The sequence below is a fragment of the Pseudopipra pipra genome, chromosome 5 (genome assembly GCF_036250125.1).
Source record: "Pseudopipra pipra isolate bDixPip1 chromosome 5, bDixPip1.hap1, whole genome shotgun sequence".
Taxonomy (NCBI): domain Eukaryota; kingdom Metazoa; phylum Chordata; class Aves; order Passeriformes; family Pipridae; genus Pseudopipra; species Pseudopipra pipra.
Genome location: NC_087553.1, coordinates 40535102 through 40555161, shown reverse-complemented (window position 1 = coordinate 40555161; position 20060 = coordinate 40535102). Strand labels below are relative to the sequence as shown.

Below are 20060 nucleotides of genomic sequence, written 5' to 3'. Positions count from 1 at the left end.
GCAGCACTGGTGAATCTGCACTGTCTGGTGTCAGGTTTAACACGAAAGGTTTAAAGATGCTTAAAAAAAATTTCAGTTGGAAATAAGGATTCTTTGGAGGAAAAGAAGAAAATATCCAACCAATCAACTCAACAAACAAAAAAAGCCCCAAAACAAAAAACTACTGAAATGAGAGTGTACAAACACATTTTGTCAGCAGTGCCAGCTGCCAGTCCACCTCTGCACTGCTCATTCCTTCCCTACTTCTCTGCTACCAAGCACTAGCATGAGAGGAAGCTGGGAAATTGTGTGACTGAGCAATAAACTCCCCCCCAAAACAGTTGTTGTTTTGAGCCAGATTTAATGTGATAACATCAGGAATGCATGGGACAGCAGAGCACAAAAAATGGCACAAGCTTGGGTACAAACAGCTGAGGCAGGATGGATTGGGAAATGTTATTTTTATTTCTTCTGGATGTATAGCAATTACCTTACTTGTTTTTCCACGGACCCCTTTGGCAAGGTGTGGAAGAGCTGTAGACTTTTCATTTTATAGCCTAATAAAGTAGTTCCTAACCAGTTCTGGCTTTAAATTTAAAGAATAGAGGATTAATTTACTTAGGAGTAAACCTGTTAGGTTTTTCATTTTTCTCCTTTCCCTTCCCTTCCCTTCCCTTCCCTTCCCTTCCCTTCCCTTCCCTTCCCTTCCCTTCCCTTCCCTTCCCTTCCCTTCCCTTCCCTTTTCTTCCCTTCCCTTCCCTGCCCTGCCCTGCCCTGCCCTGCCCTGCCCTGCCCTGCCCTGCCCTGCCCTTCCCTTTCCCTTTCTCTTTCTTGTTTTTCTTTCACTTCTTAATTTTCTTTCTTTTCTTTTTATATTTTTTATATTTTTTTTCAACAGAATTTGCTGCGGCTGGCTGTGTGTCCCCAGAGGACAGTTAGTCTCTTAATACCTCATGAAAGAGCATGAGCACAGAAGGACACCTTGCTTATGTTAAATGCTTACTGAGGCTTCTCATGGTTAGTCCCGGAACAGGAGAAATCCCACAGAGTTATTTCACTTGCATCTCACATGTATGTCTGTGATGAACATGAACAAGAACAGCTGTTTCCTTCAAAACCAGTTCAAGTCTCCAGGGTTACTGAGTCACTTTGTTACAACTGTCAAATGAGAATATGAATGAAGGCATCTTACAACAAGGGAGACAGCTGGGCCCATGGGAGTAAGAAGGGCTGCAACAATTACAACTAAACTTGTTGGACTTACTCTTACTAAACTTGAGCTTGATAGGGTGCTATTTCTGGAATTTGCTGATTCAAGTTCAGGAGGTAGTTGCAAGTCTCATGTTGGCAGGAATGTCAAGGAAAATCTGCCCCATTCTCAGTCAGCCCAGCCAGTCTGCCCCAGATAATTTGCCTGGTAAATCCCTGACGACCTGAGAATTTGGAAGCCTAAACCCAAGCCTGTGAGAGTGGCCAAAGCCCAAGCAGCCCCAGCTTGTACCACTCTCAAAGAGCCCGGCGTATGGGCTGATCTCAGTCTAGGCTCCACACCTTTGACTTGCAGAGAAATTTGGAAGTGTCTTTTATTTTACATCAGAGTAGCAACAAATTTCAGATGATCAATGCCTTCTTATAAGCAAAATTATGTTTCCTTATCCAGATACAAGTAAAACTTGGGAATTTGAGCCCCTTCTGCCAGATTTCTTTAAAAACATTATCCATTCCTGAATCTTGGACAGGCAGGAGGAAACAAAATGTGCTTTATATATCTGGGCAAGACCATCTTTTGTGACAATGTAGAGCAAGATTAGCATTTTATTTTTCACAGAGATTATGGTGAACAAACATGCAAGCACACTTTAATTATTTATTTATATATATATGTATTTATTCTTTCATTATTTATAATCCAAATTTCAAGAAGTTTCTATTGAGAAATCCAAAGTTTTTAATAATACTCCAGTACAAAAATATAGTCCTTAGGATAAAAACTTCCATATTACTACCTCCAAATAAATAAAATTACATCAGACACATTTAAATTATTCAGTATAAAAAAAACCCAGCAATTTTTTTAATCTGAGAGTTGAACTTAAATCAGTGCAGTACAGTTACTCACAATCCCTTGCGGTGTTAAGTAGACTGGCGTCCTGGTAACTTCAGTGCATAACAATAGTAAATACCAGCAATTAACCATCAATACTCTCCTTCAGAAACGTGCGTCAGCATTTGCTTATCTTTAAACATGTTTATTTGCTTGATTTAGATTTAGACATGTTTAGCAGTAAGCAGACATGAATATGTTTTTCTGAGTACAGTAACTTCCCCCTATTGGTGCTTGTATCTGCATGCCAAATAGACGAATGATAAGACTAATCTTGTAACAACCCTCTCTAAAGACAGCACCAGATGGAAAGCTGGGTACCGTATCATGTCATTTCAAGATTTCCATATGGAAACTGGGTAAATATTGTCTCATTCTGTATTTTCAGGTCAATAAACATATAACAAATAGACAGAATTTTAAGACAAAGTTATTTCTCACATAGTAGTAGGGCATATAAATACTTTGATCAGTATTTCTTTATAAATAATTATTTAAAATACTTAAATATTAATAAATAAATGTATAAAAATTCAATAGAAACCTTAAAATAAAAAAAGGTGTGTCACAAAAAGATTTGCACAGTAACTCAGTACAAAAGAACATAAGATGGCATTAGCATTTGCACTGCCTCTGAACCAGCCTTCTTTTTCTTCTGGGAGAACTTGTAGTATCCCCCAGTTTTTGTAAGACACTGAACAGCTCATTCACAGCTTTACGTTGAATTTTCAAGTCATTCACCTGTTAACAGTAAAAAACAAATGGAACAAAAGTTATATCAAGAGCTATAATCATTTACTGATTACATCCCACAGGCTACCCTGCTACCAGAGTAAAACCGATGGACATCTGCAGTTTTCAATTACTCTTCTACCTAATTCCTACAGCAAAGAGCCACTTTGTCACAGATTTTTGTTTTTCACTTTCTGTGCTACCTTGCAACATGCCACAGACCAGCCATATTCTGTGAAACAGAGCTACTCTGTAGTTACAAGCAGCTAACTCCACTGGGGTATTGTCTGCAGACCTCTGCAGAGGTCAGTGGTTTGTGCCATTGGCACTCGCTCAATAAGCTTCCAAAGCCATAGAGCATGCCCTAGCTGGGCACAACTTTCCTACCCAATTTCTAAACCACAAAGGCTCTGTCAATGTCAGCTCTGGCGTGCAGACTGAGTGGAGGTGCTGTCAGCACCTTTGTGCCAAACTCCAGCAAGACTCAGGGGTCTACCCCACACCGTAGACGTGCAGCAGCCCCTGCAGCTGGAAACATTAGGTTTCCCAGTGTGAAGTGAGCTAGACAACTGTTACCATATGGGTTGCTGAAGCACTATTGGCTTGAATCACACTCAAATCAGAACTGGAAAATATAACGTGATGAGCCTTGGAGGCAAAGGAAGAGCCTTACCTGAAGCTCTGTCAGGTTCTTGAGATATTCCATCTTCATTGAGTCATCAGAAAGGCTTTTTTGCAAAGTGTAGAGCTCCTCAGATATGTTCCTGACATGTGCCTTTGACTGGTCAGTATTTTTAAGGATTTTCAAGTACATGGAAACAATCTGACTCAGGATGATCCTTTTTTCATTTCTCTGTTGAAAAATACAATCAGAAGGAAAGGTCTGAGTGCTCATCAGCAGGAAAATAAATGAAGATCAAACATAGCATGCAGGGGTTCTCACTGCCACTTGAAACAAGATGATAAAGAAGATGTTGTAAATCACCCCCTGGGCTTGTCTGTATCTCAGATCATTTCATGGTGCAGTACTAAGCACCTTGACCCTTATGGGAAGCATTTTTATGGGGATTTTTTTCTCATTTCCAAATTACCAAAGGGAACTCTGCTTATGCTCATTCTACTGCAGCTAATTACACTGGTTCTAGGAGCTGCTTTGTACCAAAAGAACCCTGCAAAGTGCCTAAGATGCTTTTTCATATCTGTTTCTGACTCACTTCTGTCCAGTTTGACAATCTCCCCGTAAAGATAGGTCCACCATCACCTACATCTGAACGGCTTGAGTTCTGCAACAAAGAACAAACATATCTGTTATACAAACAGTACTTATCACTAGGCAAATTTCTGTTCTCTAATCAAATAAGCGGTAAAATCCAGATTTTTGTACCACTGGCCTATAGCTAGCACAATGCTTTCACTTCTCTAAGCACCAAATCCCATTGCATGGCTGTCTAGTATCAGAAATGGCATTAGTCTGCTTTTCAATGTTTCTCCTGCTATAGCTCACCTAAATAGAGATGTTGAACACACCTGTTTTCCCAAATGCTTTTGCTATCAACAGATGAAAATAAAAGCTCATAAACACAGCAACTGGCTAGAAAATCATTAGGCCTGAACTTGGCATGTCTTCTGGTAAGTCAAAGTCCAGCAGTATGTAGTCATCTGTGGCCTTAAATTCATCCAGTCTTAGTAAAATCTCATATGAAAAAAGAACAAACTAATTTTGCTACAAAACTATAGTTTATAGAACTGGTGAATAGCCCAGTAGTCCACAATCAGGCATGAGTATATGCAAGATTAGTGGGCTACTGAGAAGCTCATAGGGACAGCGTTTAACCATCCCATGTTAGCCACACACTGTCAGATTCCAGGAAACAAAGAGCAATACAATTCTCCTACCAAGGAAAGGCAAATTGAATCACTTCCTCTTCTGCATCTTTTCTTTTTTTTTCTTTTTGTATACAACAGTGACTATTTCCTTCTTTTGTCTGCTTAGTAATTTAAATATAGTGAGTGCAAAGGGAAAACTTGCAGGCTGACAGAAACCTTCTAGCCTGATTGGCTCCCCATGCTGACCACACTGCCAAACTTTGTTTTGTTCTTCTGAAAGGTGGCGAGAGCCTGCTGTGAACCAGAGTTTTAATGTCAGTGCAAAAACCTCACCACAGCTCAGGATGTCTTCAACAGAGTTATATATATCCTAGTGAGACTCTCTCTGGTCTATGCTAATAACAAATTTAAGATATTATAAATTTTACATCCGCTTTCCGACCAATCTGCAAACACTGAAGTATCACGCTAGCCTTCACCACTTCAGAGTGGTTCTTTGACTACTGAATTTCAACTGTCGTTTGCACAAAATTATGACAAAATCATAGATGAAAATAGCAGCAGACTGTTGCAGTTGCTTTCGTGCATTTAAGGAAAAAACCCAACAAAAATATATGGAGAATAAAAGCTGTTAATTAGAAGTAACTCATAGATCTGCTATCTCTATGACGAATCCCAGCTGAATTCAACTGTGAACTACTTTAATGCCTCCTGGATGAAGGCTGGTGAATTAACATTACAGTTATCAAGTTACCAAAACTCTACCTGAAAAGAAAGAATATCATGCCAGATTACATTCCTATGCCAGATCATAGTCACAGATGTGGAATTGGAATGACTGGAAGATGCAAAAGAATAAGAAGTAGGAACCACCTTTGGGCAATACACTACTGCTACTAATAAAAAGTAACAAAAGTGCATTTGTTAAAGCAAAAGTTCATCTCCATTTTTTTAATATTGCTAACTAATACTAAACTCCCCAATAACATTGCTAACATAAAATTTAAAGTCAGTAAATTACATCTAGTCTGAATCAATGAAATATTCATACATTCTCCAAACACTGCATTAAGATTTCTTGTTACAAAATATTCCATATAATCAATGATTACCCTCTATTGGGACATACTGAGTATGTCAAGCAGTGCTCAAGTTTAGATGATATATAAAGCACAAGCAGAAGGAGAAGAGAAATGCAGTGGAAAACTATACTTACAAAATCAGCTTTCAGTTTGTCTATATCATCTTGAAGTTGAAGCAGATTTAATCTATTTTCAACACGTCCAGAATAAATCATGATGATAGAGAGAACAAACAAGCTGTAGGTTTGGAAAGTCATTTTCTTGGTGATGGTTCAGTTAAATGGCTCAGATAAGTTCTGGGAGATGTCAGTTCTAAGAGCAGTGTACTTCAACTTCTAATAGGTTAAGCCTTCTATTAGAAGAAAGTAGACGAATGAACTTCATCTGCCTGTCAGTGGTATTTATACCTGGTCTTGAAATTTTTTTATTTCGTCATCACAGGCTGTGTATATTTAGACAAGATAGTGTTAGATAAGAACCCTTCATTTTTGGCTGAACAAGGGAATCCCTCGAAAGCATCTTTGTTAAAGCATGGTCCTGGAAAAAAATTCAGTGGTTCGTCAATGGGTAACATTTACGTGGCAGATTCTGAAGTTTCTTTTACACGTGGTTGGGGAAAGGGGGGAAATTATGGTACTGATAGAGTAGTACACATTGCGGCTCAAGCATATTCATACATGCTAGCTGAAAAAAAAAGTCGTATGTTGTGGTTAAAGGGTCAGTATAACAGTCAACTCATTTCTGGTATTCTTTTAAAGTAACCACTGAGATTGCCATGGCATTCTTCAGAGTCACTTGGAGATTTAAACATTCTTCCTACTGCTGTCCTTTTGGAAACACTGTTTGCATTCTTTCCATGGTCTAAAATGTATTTCTGCTGCTTTCTCATTCTTCACCTCCAGATTCAAAATAAACTCAGGGGAAATGAAGTTCTAGCATGGATGAAATTATGTGTCATATTAAATTCCTCTATGGTTGTCTACTCTGGGAGAATATTTAGTACTTAAGACATTAATTTCTGCTTGGCAATAATAAAGTTCCCCACCTTCCCATTCATTTGCACTAATGTGTGTAGGATATGAAAGACATGGAAGAAATAAGCCCAGGTGAAGAAGACAGACAGGATAATCTCCTCGTGCATACAGAACCCTGAAAAAACTGTATTAATGATAGCTGAGGAAAATGTTTTTATATGTTTAAATGCTTCTTTGATGGATATAATCAGATAAGAGCTTACTCTGAAGAGTCTTATGAACAAATCAGATAATTTTAGGCTGTAGTATATTAATGTACGGTAGGCAGGAGCATAAAAGGGAAAGAAAGAAGGAGCCTACATGGAAAAAGAAAAAAAAGTAGACCAGGAAGAGGGCACTTGCAGGCTCAGTTCATACAGGTGAAGTGAAAGATATCTGTAGTTTGTAAGAAACAGATGAGAATTAAACTGGCCCCCAACAGATATATTTGAACTCTTCAGCACAGCTCTACATGCCTCTTAGGTGTTCCTTGCAAGAAGCTCTCCTGTTCCCCAGCAACTCCTCCTATTTCAGCAAATGACCACTAATGCCATTAAATATTTTTCATCTGCAGTTTGAAAGAGGACTTCCATCTGTGGAAGAGATCTAGGCTACTAGAACCATTGCAAACAGGGAATTGCCATTTTACAGGGACAAGCAAATTTCACCAACAATCGCAGGCCCAAAAGCTGAATGCTACATCTCTCTGGGAACAGCAGCATAGACAGATGGAACATATCTCACAACAGGTACAGCGGTACTGCACAACAATTAGGGCTGTAATCTGCTTGGGATAGTAGCACTATGCAACACACGTCTTGTTTTAGTTTAAGAAGTTAAAACTGATTAAGCAATAACTTGATTGCTGGAAGTGTTGACATGAAGGTAAGGTGATAATTCAAGGATGCTTCAAAGATCTGTAAATAAATGCAAAGTTAACATGCCCACCCATGGCAGAGGGATTGAACTAGATGATCTTCAAAAGTCCCTTCCAACCCAAACAATTTTGATTTTATCACTCTATGCTAGAAATCAGAATCATAGAATCATTTAGTTTGGAAAAGACCCTTAAATCATTGAGTGCAATTGCTAATCTAGCACTACTAAGTCCATCTCTAAACCAAGTTCCCAAGCACCACATCTACATGTCTTTTAAATACCTCCAAGGATGGCTATAAAATGGTGGTCCCACCAAGATTCAAAGTGGACTTACAGTTCAAACTGAACTCACAAACATCAGCACACTGAACAGACCTACAGATAATGTTGAAACATCTGGATTGCTATGCAAGGCAAGCAGAGTCAAATGGCATTATGGCACAGCTACATGTAGTTTCATACATGCAGGAAAATAAAGCATATTTTACAAGATGGGGCACACACTGAGGTTCAGTGACTGGCCACGAGTCTATAGAGCAATGCTTTGGCAAAGTGTTGGAAGAGATGTTAAGAGGCAGAGGGAAACTGATTCTAGTTACATACGGCACTCTTTATGCTGTCAGAAACACACGGCTAGAAGGGAGACTGGGTCATCAAGCCCAATTTTTGCCAAATTTGGCAAAAAGGGCTTAATTTGAGCAGTGCTTTTCTGTCGAATTACTGGAGAGTGTGTAAAGAAGAGCTGCAAGCAGGGAATTTGGGAAGAGATTCATTACTGAAACACCTCGATCTTCTTAACATGTTGAGGACAAAACACAACACAACTGAACACAATGAATTGCTGTAATTACCCAGCCAGGCAGAAGATTCCAGGAACTGATATATTAAGTCAGTAATACTGCCCTCTACAGAGAACTATTCGGCCAGAGCGACTGTGCTGGATTAGACTGCCTGGCTAAATCTGTCAGACATGCATCTCATCCAGAGCAGGCTGTATCTCCCAAGTGACCCCTCTTTCGTCTGACACTACTACTAAACTTCTAAGAATAACAGGGGGGTGAAGTATCAGAAAGAAATTATTTTTCCAACTCAGCTTTTGTAGATGCTGAGTTTTGGGGGGTTATATGGCTAATTTGATCACTAAATCTCCTCACATTTCAGGAGGCCACTGCCACGCATCCAGTTTTGCAGGTAAGAAAATAGAAGGACAGAGCAATGGTATCATTCATGATCATCAGCATCTAGGAAAGGCAAATCTAGGAACAAAATAGGGTGTCCCAGTCCCATTCTGGTCCTTTGCCCACCCTGCAGTGCTACAAGTATTATATCATAAACTGAGGCGAGAAATTAAGCAAAGAACAAAGAAACCCATGACATCAAGCTCTGTCACACTATCTTCTGAGTGCAGGTCTGACTTCTAGGTACACTCTCCTGCCTGTAGACGCTACATTCAGGCCTTTTACTTATCTCCACATTCAAATTATCACATAAGTATTGAATGTTCTGTGATAAATCATCAGCTGGACAGAAATGTATTTTAATAGATAAATTTAGGATCCCTTTTCCAAATCCCTTACATTTGAATAAATGGTGTCATGTTAATGCTGACATATTTGTCCCATAAGGTTCTCTCCTGTTGACACACAATAGCACATCTCTGCAAATCGTTTTGAAATTAGGCAACGGCCTAGAGTAGATGGTCAGAACATGAGAGTCCTTGAGTCCTACGGGTCCTATGTATCTTCCAACCCTGTTTTGTTGCCTATTCCACCTAGAAGTGATAAACCAGGTCACCATTGCCCAGTGTATGTTTTGTTGCCCAAGAACTGTGAAGTGTCAGATTGAAGAGAAGGCCCAGGTTTAGAGGGCTCCTCTGCTCTGCCTTTCCTGAGAATAAGTGGGGTTACAAACAACACAGGGGAGGATCCTGAAAATATCTGCCCTTTGTGACACAAAGCCAAGGGCGTAAGAGTTTCCAATATTTTATTTGTGCTCCTTAGCAGATATCTACTGAGTGCATGCTGGAGAGGATTGAACACCCAGCACTAACACAAGCTCTTTGTCTGAGCACTACTCCTAATCTAATTGAAAGAGATGTCTGAATAGTATTGAAAAGTCCTGTGCTGCATAGAATTGACGTGGTCCTCATGTATGACTTCATGGTCACAGCTGGACCATCATCTCTTCCAAACACAGCATGAAATGAAACTAAAGCATTTTTTCATTTTTCTGCCTGGAAGTCACCTGACTCTTCATGCAAAGCAGAGGTTTCACACCCTTCTGTTCATACAACACCTTAAACCAAATACCCAATGATGGCCTTGCAAAGTCATGTCAAATTTCATCATGACCACTGATTACAGCTTTTTCCCTTTCATTTTTTGTTTTATGCATACTCCTCAGGGTGCTGGCAGAGTGGTTAGTAAGCAACTGCCCATGCTAGTTCAGCAGAACCCCACCAGACGTTTATTTCTCTAAAATTTAGTGACTTCCTCTATTACCACTGCCCAAAGGAAGCAGCTCATGGTTGGAAAACCCTCTCTGAGTTGTTCTGACTTTATATCACACTTCACCTCTTAGTCTCCCTTTCTCATAAAGCAACGAACTCCTTTGGCTCCTCCTTCACAGTGCTGGGGAGGAGGGGTGAAGGGCAGGTGTTGGCACACGAGGGTGTTAAGCGATGAAAACCTTGCCTACACCTTGTACCAGTGCTATGTAATTACTAAGCATTGTTATTCATGTTACTACTTTCTGTAAAGCCTTGATAATCAAGCTTCATGACTAGGGGGGACTAAGGGGACTTACAAGAAAGCCAGCAAGGGACTTTTTGCAAGAGCATGTAGTCATAGGACAAGGGGAACTGCCTTCAAAGTGACAGAGGGAAGGTTTATACTAGGTATTAGGATGAAATTCTTTACTGTGAGGGTGGTGAGATGCTGTAACATGTGGCCCAGAGAAGTTGTGGATTCCCCGTCCCTGGAAATGTTCAAGACCAGGTTAGATGGGTCTCTGAACAATGTGGTCTAGTGTAAGGTTCCCTGCCCATGGCAGAAGGGTTGGAACTAGGTGATCTTTAAGATCCCTTCCAACCCAAATCATTTTATTATTCTATGACTTTGCAACTGACCCTTGTAAACACATTGTAATACTGTCATTTTCCCATTTTTCCTACAGCAAAAAGAAAAAAACAAATGAACAAAAAAACTCCCCCCACAAACCCACAAAAAGCCCCCAAAACAACAAAAACAAACCCCCCACCACCACTACCAACAACCAAACTAAAACTAAAAATAAAAAAAAAACAACCCACCACTCTCCTACAAATAATTATATGCTTCGTCAGTGCTACACATCATGAAGAATGTAGTTATCTATTCCTTGTGACCACTTGATCTCTGTGATTTAAAGGATGTTTCCAATGATCAGTAGGGATAATGTTGGCAGAAAACATCTACTGTGTCTTGTAAGAATAAGCTTCCAGGGCAAAGGGAAGTTCTGAAATGCTCAAAATTACCTGTTTTGACAATTTTCTAAGCAAAACACTGTATTTTGCCCATTCCAAGGACTTTTTGGAGATTATATTGTTTTAGAGTATTGAAAAAACAGTTTGTACCACCTGAAATGTGACACAAGGAAGACCCTTTGGTCTCCATTACATACTCCCGTCTGCATGCAATTGGCAATGTGAAAATGCGTATTATTGATCCCTCTTTCCAACAACAAAATTGCTCCCACACATTAGCTGTTGAGTCTTACAATGAAAGGGAAGAGGAAACTAACACTCAGTGATGTTAGACAGATGTCCAGATAGGTAATGAGCTGATGGGTGCAAAGTGTTTGGAGTGAAAGTTCAAAATTATTAAAATCATGGTACCTTGACTGACACAAGCCATCTGTTTTGTAGTTCCCTTAAGTTTTTTAATTTGGTAAACTCATGCAGGATGGAAAGAAGTATATAGATTGGGAAAACCTTTCCCCATCAAACACTAATTATTGATTTCTGAATTATCAAGAGGGACTAACTACCCCCCTCATGGTCTGGGTACTCATCCATCCTGTAAGTAGGACTTTAAGCTTTTGCTTTGCTCAAGAACAAGAGGATAGCCATGAATAGCTGTTCTGGGCCGGCCTTTCTCCAACACTATTGTGGACTTTTTGATAAATCTTAACTGTGTGACTATCAACTCTCTATTGTTCTAGAGACTCCAGAAATAGCATATTATGAATATTCAGGACACATGTTAAAGTAATTTTCTGGAGAGTATAGAGATGATAACAAATATTTTTCTCAGAACATCTGTCCTTATTAATAGCTGTTAATGTCCCTGTTTATAAAATCGGCATAATGCTGTCTTCTATTCCTTTCCTTGAAAGATTGTTCAACTGACATATGAATCTGGAAAGAGGGACCTGTAACATACATTTTCTCATTGCTGATTGTGTATGGAATGCAACATGTAATGGAGACCAAATATTCCTTCTTATTTCTTGTGCCATATTTCAGATTGGTACAAACCGGTTTTCCAGATCTCAGAAAATACACAGTCTGCATGAATGAATGTTATAGGAACTATAAGCTAATAGTGGGAGCTAACCATGAGAAAGGCAGGTGCAATTCTGAAATACTATTTTTCTTGTAGTAAAGTATGGAAAATAATGATGGCATTGTAGAAGACAGTGATGGACAAACATGGTGTGTGTTTTTACTCTAGGATTCTACTGTTTAGAATCTTTCCACGTATTCAACTCCTGATTAAAATCTATTGCCCATAAAATAGGATAAAATTCCAAATCTTATTCATATTTAGTTTGAGTCCATATCAATGGAAAAGCAGCACAACTGTTGGCACAGCAGCAACCAGAAGTACGGTTGGTATTATAAAACACACCACCTGTGCTATAACCACAGAGTGCCTACAGGTTTTTCTGCATAAAATCTTCCATTTTCACAAGATCTTCTTCATTTTTCCATGAGGTATAAAATACTCTTGATAGTTTTCTCCTTTCAGCACCATAATATCCTTTGAAGGTACTGCTGATTCTGAGCATTATATTATGGATCCTACAGTATTTGTTTCCACTTTAAAACCTCAGCTTCTTGTCTTAAGTGATTTCATGAATTGCAGGGCTTATTTTAGAGTTTTGGTGTTGGGATTTTTTTCTAATCACTTTTTAATCATCATGGTTGCAGGGAAAATATGGAAAATGAGAACTTCTAAAAGCAGAATAAGGCAAATAGAAAAAGATATGATTTAAACATAATAGTTTCAGTGTTCCTTCATAAGATCTTTGAAATACTTTTTCTAATTTTTCAAACTCTGGATATTCTATGATTCCATAATAGCCCTGCTCTTCGTAAGACAAGCATGCTAGTATTTCCATAACCTTTTCCACAAATATTTCCATGAGTTTTAAGGTAATATTTTAATGCACTTTGAGAGAGTGAATTCGTTAAGAAAACAATTCCACTGTAACTTGGTATGTTGTCTGTGGTTCTGACTTTCTGATGTTTCCTGTGAATATATATGCATATGTCTATGTTTGCTGTATATTAATAGATAGAAAAAAATATCACATGTATTGCTCACAGTGTCTTTCCCCAATTCCTGGTAAATGAGTGTATATTTTCCTCTAGTAACTCTCCATACCGAGACCTCTGGTATTTTCACACAGAGGTCTACTATTCAGTTTCATTTTCAAAGGATCAGATCCACCTTTGAAAGAAGCAAGAGGCCATCTGAACTTCCCTATCCAAGTATGTGTGATAATACCCCATGGCTCTTTTTCAAAAGATTTTTAAAGAGAGAAGACCAAAGGATGCTAATCTTGGATCAGCTGTTGATTTCTGTATGTGCTAAGTCAGTCCATTGACCTCATCAGAGGCCAGCATGCAACCTCACGAAATAGCACAAACTCTGCTGAAAATTCATTGCAAATTGATAACATTGGAAATCATAGCCCTCAATCAACCTAATACTTTGCATACATTGTCAATACTAAATCAAAATGGCACTTTTCAGACCATCAACCTGTCAGTGAGCTAGCCCTGCTCATATTACTCTCATTATGTTTGTAGAATTTTCTCCACTTGTTGGGTTTTGTGATTCATTCCTTCTCCTTACACTGATTTTCTGTGTTGTTGGCTTTTATTTGCATTGGAGCTTTTTGGTCTAGTTTTTAGCAAGGAATCGAAGTGCCATTCGAGTTTCCATTTTACAGTTGCATTTGTTTTCACAGTTTAAGTACTTTATCATACAGATATTTATTGTTAGAAATTAATATTTGTATTTAAATTTGGAAGAAAACAGATGTGAAAGCAATGCTTTGATGCTTTAATTTCTTATTGAATATTTCAAGTTGAAATGTGATCATGGGGGGGAATCTGATAATTTCCATGTTATTCTCTACAAAATTTATAATAATTATAACATATGTATGTGCAAACACAAGTGTGTGGGTGTGAGCACCTGTTGGTGGGTAAGTCAATGATGTGTTTCAAGCATCAGTAGGAAAATATCCATTAAGTGTTTGAAACCAGCCTACAGAGTGGGCATTTTCTGTCACAACCGTTTGGAAACATGCATAGGACATTTCCTAGAAGAAATCTACTGTGTGGTGCAATCTTCTCTTCTAAAACAGTCCAAGAGACAGTTTGGTGGGGATTCCCCTTACTCACCATTCTCTTTAGTGCCATTCATAATTGTGTGACTAAGCAAGCCAGTCATTTTTACTCACAGAAAAAAAGCAAATCAGATCTCAGGTTTGGTCCTACCTGTTTTCGTCCAGCCTCCAGAACACGTACGAGAACACCAGAAAGTCAGGCATACAAGAAATTCATCGATGGATAACATTTTACTTAGAACAGAACTTCATGAGAGGAGTCTGCTTGCGAAGACTTTCCAGTTAGATTCCAAATTTAAAGCGAAAGGAGAAATACGCAAGACCTTTGCTTTTTAGTAGTTAAAAAATGAAGAAGGTACTTCACACCCTAAGAACATTTCCTCTTCATCTCCACAGGAAATAAGTCTGCCTGTAGAAAAGCTACTGTGAGTCAAGTGTAGATGCACTTTATTTTAAAGTTGTGTATCTTCCTTTTTCAAAGGCCTGGACTAACAACTGTGAAATGCTCTGAATGAACACCCTCTTAAGGCAATGTAAAGATCGAACTAGCTAGTAATAACTATTTTTAAATGAAAAAACAAACAAGCAAACAAAAACCAAACCAAACCAAAAACACAAAAACAAGAAAGGAGAGAACTACATTTCCGTTGCTTGTTTGAAGAGTCTAATGAGTATCTGACCCCAAACTAAAATAAAGCAAGTTTTTAAAAAGATAGTAAAGCAAACAAATATTTTGTTTCCAAAACTATAAAAGCATTATTTTCAAAAATAACAAAATACAATCTCAAGTAGCATACTTTAAAGTAATCAAAATGTAGGTACTGTGGCAGGTTGGGTTGCTAATCTTTTTTCCTAAGGAAATGAGACTTAGGCAGTTTTTTTAGATGTTAATTCCTTCCTTGTCAGTAATTTCTGAGTGAAGTCAGCTATTTCTTTCAAATTTGAGAGGCTCAAAAGTCTCAGAGCAAATTAAACTCCTGCCACCTTCATTAAATTTGACAGCTAAGCAACAGCAAGATTGCTCTACTAATGAGGGGCTGTACGAGCATCTGGACAGATAGCACTGGCCACTTGGATGATAAAAGAAGAAAAATAAAATACTGAGGTAAAAATGTTGTGGTCCTGAGCGAGCCAGAGCTAAGAATAGTGCATGTGAAAAGAATGACAAGATCAAGCTGGAAAGCCGCTTGAAGCATGTTCTTTGTGACTGAAGGCAGTCACATGGGCATGTGTGGTATGTGTGGGGATAGCAAACACCTGGCCTGGCTTGATAGCTCAGACTCGTATTCTCTATATATATGGGGTAATAAAGTTACAAGTTAGTTCTGCCTGGACAAACTCTATCTCAGCATGGATCTACCTCTGTCTCCATGTGCACAGGCAAAGTACAACAGCCTTTTCACAGCTTTGCATAAGTAAATATACAAATTGAGTTTCAACTTCAAAGGGCTCGCAATTCAGGCACACCAGCTCTGGTTTCCATCAGTGCACTTGAACTGCTCTCACCTTTCCATAAGAGAATTTCCTTTTGGAAAACCAGAAATTCTGGTACAATAGTTGCTAAAAAAAATTACCAAAGACGTTTCAGACTGGCTTATAATTTTTTTCCTGCCCATATAAGTTAAAATGACATATCAGTGAGACACTCTATGTTAGTATGCCAATTGTTCTACACATGGCAACTTAAAACAAGTCTCCTGATCACCACTCACTGAAATTTGAGTTGCATTTGGGAGCACTCTTGGAGTCTCCAAAAATTAGTTCCTTTCAGATAAAATAAATCTGGTAAATGTTTTCAGAAACTCTCTTGGTGTTCTCCAATTGTTAACATGAGCTCAGGCCACAGGACCAGAGTAGAGCTAGTTCAAAATAATCTCAAAGACAATCTGGAAGTTGGGTCCTCAATGCCAATTTTTTTAACTTACTAATCTGCTCCTATACTACTGCACATTTTGCTATTGAAGACATAAGTTATCTTGCAACAATTTCTAATCTTACCTGAAATGTTTAACAACCCAACATGAATGGTCTAAGAAATGGAAAGCATGAAATTAAAATAATATTTACACTAGATTCTGAATCAGAATAATCAAGTAGACAGACATGTGTACAGAAATAAATATTGATGGAAGAAGCAATTAAATATTTGAAGGAAGTCATAGATCTTCTCATACACAGGTAAACATGGAAAACTATTAAAAAACCCTCTAATTTCTGGCATTGCAGCTTGAAATGCACTCAAAGGAGGCTCTGGTGGGATGCATCAGTTCCTCCTCTGCTTCCAAGGAAGTCTTCGCAGGAACTGTCAAGGAGTCAGCAATAAAGAAGTGTTGATTAAGTGAAGAAGGAATGCATTCACATTTTCTAGTCACCTCAAATCAGAAGGTTATACTTTACTGATATTCACAGGCTTAGGAAGTCTGTAGGACTTGTAGTAACTCCAGAACTGTTGCTGAAATAATGAAAATGAAATAGGGAAGTAGCAGACATGCCTAAAGTACAGACAAAAAAGTTTTGGAAGAGCAGAAGTAAAAGCTGGGATGATGAAGAAATTTTTATGTCTCAGAAAGAACTAAAAGTCAGAATGTCTGAAGGAATATCTTGGAGTAAAAAAAAAAAAAAAAAGGGTCTGGATAAAATATCATTCCTCTGGAGTCATATAAAATATCCACTATCCAGTCCCCTGGGTTGGATAAAGATGAATTATAATAAAATACAGTATGACTGAGAAGGTAAGTATTACTGGGGAAGATGTTATTATGGTAGGTGCTAATTCTCTTAAGACTGGATGTTATCACATGAGTTGTAACTTTTCAGTTAAATAATTATGTTTTAATTTCAAAAAGAAACATTTTGACAAGTTTCTAATTAGAAGGAATTAATCAATGGGCCAGAAGGTAAAGATAAATATGAAGCAAGACCAGGGTTTCTGCAAGTCATAAGTACAAAATTCTTTAGAATTTACCCTAAAAGTACAGAAATAAAATACGACAGACAGGACTGTAGGTCTGCTGATGAGAACCTGGAAGTACTGGTGGACAACAGAATGGAAGTGGATTTCATCTTTACAGCAGCAAAGGCAAAATGTATCCTGGGCTGCATCAGCAGAACTGCAGCCAGTGGGTCATGGGATGTTTTTTTCTCCCATTTTGCTTGGCACTTCTCAGTCCACACCCACTATAGTGCACCCAGCTTAGTCTCCCCAGTAGAGACTCACCCAGTATTGTCTCCCCAGCTCAAGAGAGACACTGAAAGGTGGGAGAAGGTTCTACCAATGGCCTCTAATGTGATTAGAGGATTGAAGATCTCTGCTTACGAAGAAAGACTGAAGGAATTGTGTTTGTCCGGCCACAAGACAAGAAGGTTCAGGGGTATCTAATTACAGTTTTCCACTACCCAAAGGGTAGTTACAAAGAAGATGGAGGTATTCTTTTCACACAGATGTGTGATGAATGGACAGGGTGCAACAGGCTCAAGTTGCCTCAGGAGGATCTTCAGCATAAGAAAATGTCAGAGTGGGTTTCCCAAAGAAGTGGCGGAACTCGGCTTCAAGTATTCAACACTGGGTTTGATAGGGTCCTTAGATAACTTAATCCACTCACAGCAGAAGGTTGGACCAGGTATCTCCAAGGCTCCTAGGCTTTTCTGTGATACTATTCTGATGAGAGCAGCCAACCCAACCACTTCCTCAAGAACCACAAAAGGATAGAAGGGTCCTGAAGGACAGAGAAGAGGCCTGATCAACAGTGACAAATGCCTCTCAGGTGTCAAAAAGGGGCGTGAACTAACTTCCCAAATTCACAACAAATCAGCCCATGTAAAAACAGAAGTCATCATAATGAAAACAAGAGGAGCATAAGGAAAGAAGTGAGGTTGATGCAGATTAAGAGTGGGCTGGATGCTGTGTACATTCAAACCCCAAATTAAATTGACAATTCATGTCAATTTTTAATAAGAACAGGGACACTAAGAAGCATTGGTGAATGTAATAGGTGAGAAAGATTATTTTGAGATTTATTGAAATAAAACACAGAAGTAAAGTCAAGATGACTAAGGGCAACAGGAATGGAAACAATCTCCTCTAAGGCAAAAGCATGAGCAGGAAGGTAGAGTTAAAGGTTCTCCCATCAAGGAAACAAACTGAACAAATGGGCACATAAAATTGCAGTTGCATTAGAGAGAAATTTTAATCCATCCATTAAAGATTGGTAGCACTTTCAGATTGGAGAACACAAAGTGTAATAGCAGTCATTAAGAAAGGGAGAAATGTCAAGCAAGGCAGAAACAGATATGTTGTCTGACGAGTGGTGTGCAAAGCTTTAGAACAAATTATGAAATAATGAACCATTAAAGACAAGGAGGGGAAAGCGTGGGTTCAATCAAAGGCAAACTGAAGTGAGAAGAATGTGGTTTACTCAAGGATGGAATTAATAAAATAGGGAGATACGTGATTGTGTGTCAGTCAGGGTGTGTGGCTTATAGTCAGAAGAAGTTGGGAGGACACTCTTTGGAGAAGGATAACAACTCCATGGTGCCATCACTCATCCCAGGCACCATCAAGGCAATGCTGCAATAGAAATGGATGCTATGAATGTTAACTGGGCAAGGTGTTTCCAGAAGATTGAGGAAGGGAGCAATACCAATGTACAGTTGGGTGTTAACCCAGTGCTATAGATTAGTTCAAGCTAGAAATGGTCCAGAAAACAAGTAGAAAGCTCCTGTTTTATAAAAGAAGTCTAGAAGAGTTTGCCTTGTTCAACTTCAGATAAATAAAGGCTGAAAAAAAAATCTAATTGTTACCTGAACTACATTAGAGTGGGTAAACAGCAAATTCAGTAAGTGATGTAAGCCAACAGAATAAACTGATATTAGAGAAAATGTCTATAAACTGTCTGTGAGAAAATTGAGACCAGAAATTAAAGACTTCTGGCAATGAGTGTGAAGCTTTGCAACAACCTTTCCAAAAAAACAAAGAAGGGTTCATAGGTACAAAACTTCAAATCATCTCGTTCCAACCCTGTGCTCAGTATCTGGAGGATGTAACTTATAAAGAAACTTAGACATTTCATTTACAGTCTTGAAAGTGATCATTTGTACCAGTTGGTCTGGTGAATGACTGTCTTATTTCAGCTAGTTAGCTAGTTTCAGGCTAATTGAATTTCCTGGTTTTAATACTGAAGAGTATAACATTGCTGTGCTTTCTTCTGTCTTACCAAAGAAACATAGTGTATCTTACGAGGTCAATTCTGTAGATGAACTACAATCTGGTTGATTTTTTTATCTTCCCTCTCATGGGTGGGATTGAACAGATCTCTTTAGTGCCTTGTACCAAAGGGCACATTTTCTTATGACTCTTCCTTAAATCCTTTGCAATGTTCCAATGTTTCAAAGAAATTAAAAGCTGGAGCAGAATATCAATAGTGAAACCACATGCAGAAATTACTGCACTCTGTTTCCTCTCAGTAGTCGTCACTCATGGGTGAGTTGAGCACCTATGTTCATTTTATTTGCCATACTACAACACATGCAGTTTATAACAATTCTTCAGTTTTTTTACACTCGGTGAAAGACTTATTCTGGAGTTGAGGTCTGGGAAACTCTTTAATAGATTGCAGTTATCCTGTACATTAGTGTGGCCTCCTCCCTTCCTTCTATAAAACCTCCCCCAAAGAGTCACTTGTTTTTTCTCTATGTAGAAGAATAAGCACCAGAATCTTGCTTCCCATGATCTGAAACCAGATTGTGCTGAACTTATCTATCAGTTGAGTATGGTTCATGTCAGAAAGATGTTTGCCTCAATTACCCTTTGGTATCAGCAGACCT

General features: G+C 38.6%; 1 protein-coding gene across 1 annotated transcript; it reads right to left on the bottom strand.

Annotated features, from left to right (window-relative positions):
* Window positions 1–2653: 2653 nt before the first annotated feature.
* On the bottom strand, window positions 2654–6523 carry IFNG (interferon gamma). The gene is made up of 4 exons (XM_064655726.1): window positions 5859–6523; window positions 4030–4098; window positions 3489–3668; window positions 2654–2824 (listed from the first exon to the last, which is right to left on the bottom strand). The coding sequence occupies exons 1-4, from the start codon at window positions 5979–5981 to the stop codon at window positions 2699–2701; spliced, it is 498 nt and encodes a 165-aa protein (XP_064511796.1). The 5' UTR covers window positions 5982–6523; the 3' UTR covers window positions 2654–2698.
* Window positions 6524–20060: the final 13537 nt, after the last annotated feature.

Coding starts and splice junctions, on each gene's coding strand:
- IFNG (XM_064655726.1), bottom strand. CDS start 5,981: ATGACTTTCCAAACCTACAGCTTGTTTGTTCTCTCTATCATCATGATT. Junction 4,099..5,858: donor ACAAACTGAAAGCTGATTTT/GTAAGTATAGTT, acceptor TCTTTGTTGCAG/AACTCAAGCCGTTCAGATGT. Junction 3,669..4,029: donor GATTGTCAAACTGGACAGAA/GTGAGTCAGAAA, acceptor ATTTTTCAACAG/AGAAATGAAAAAAGGATCAT.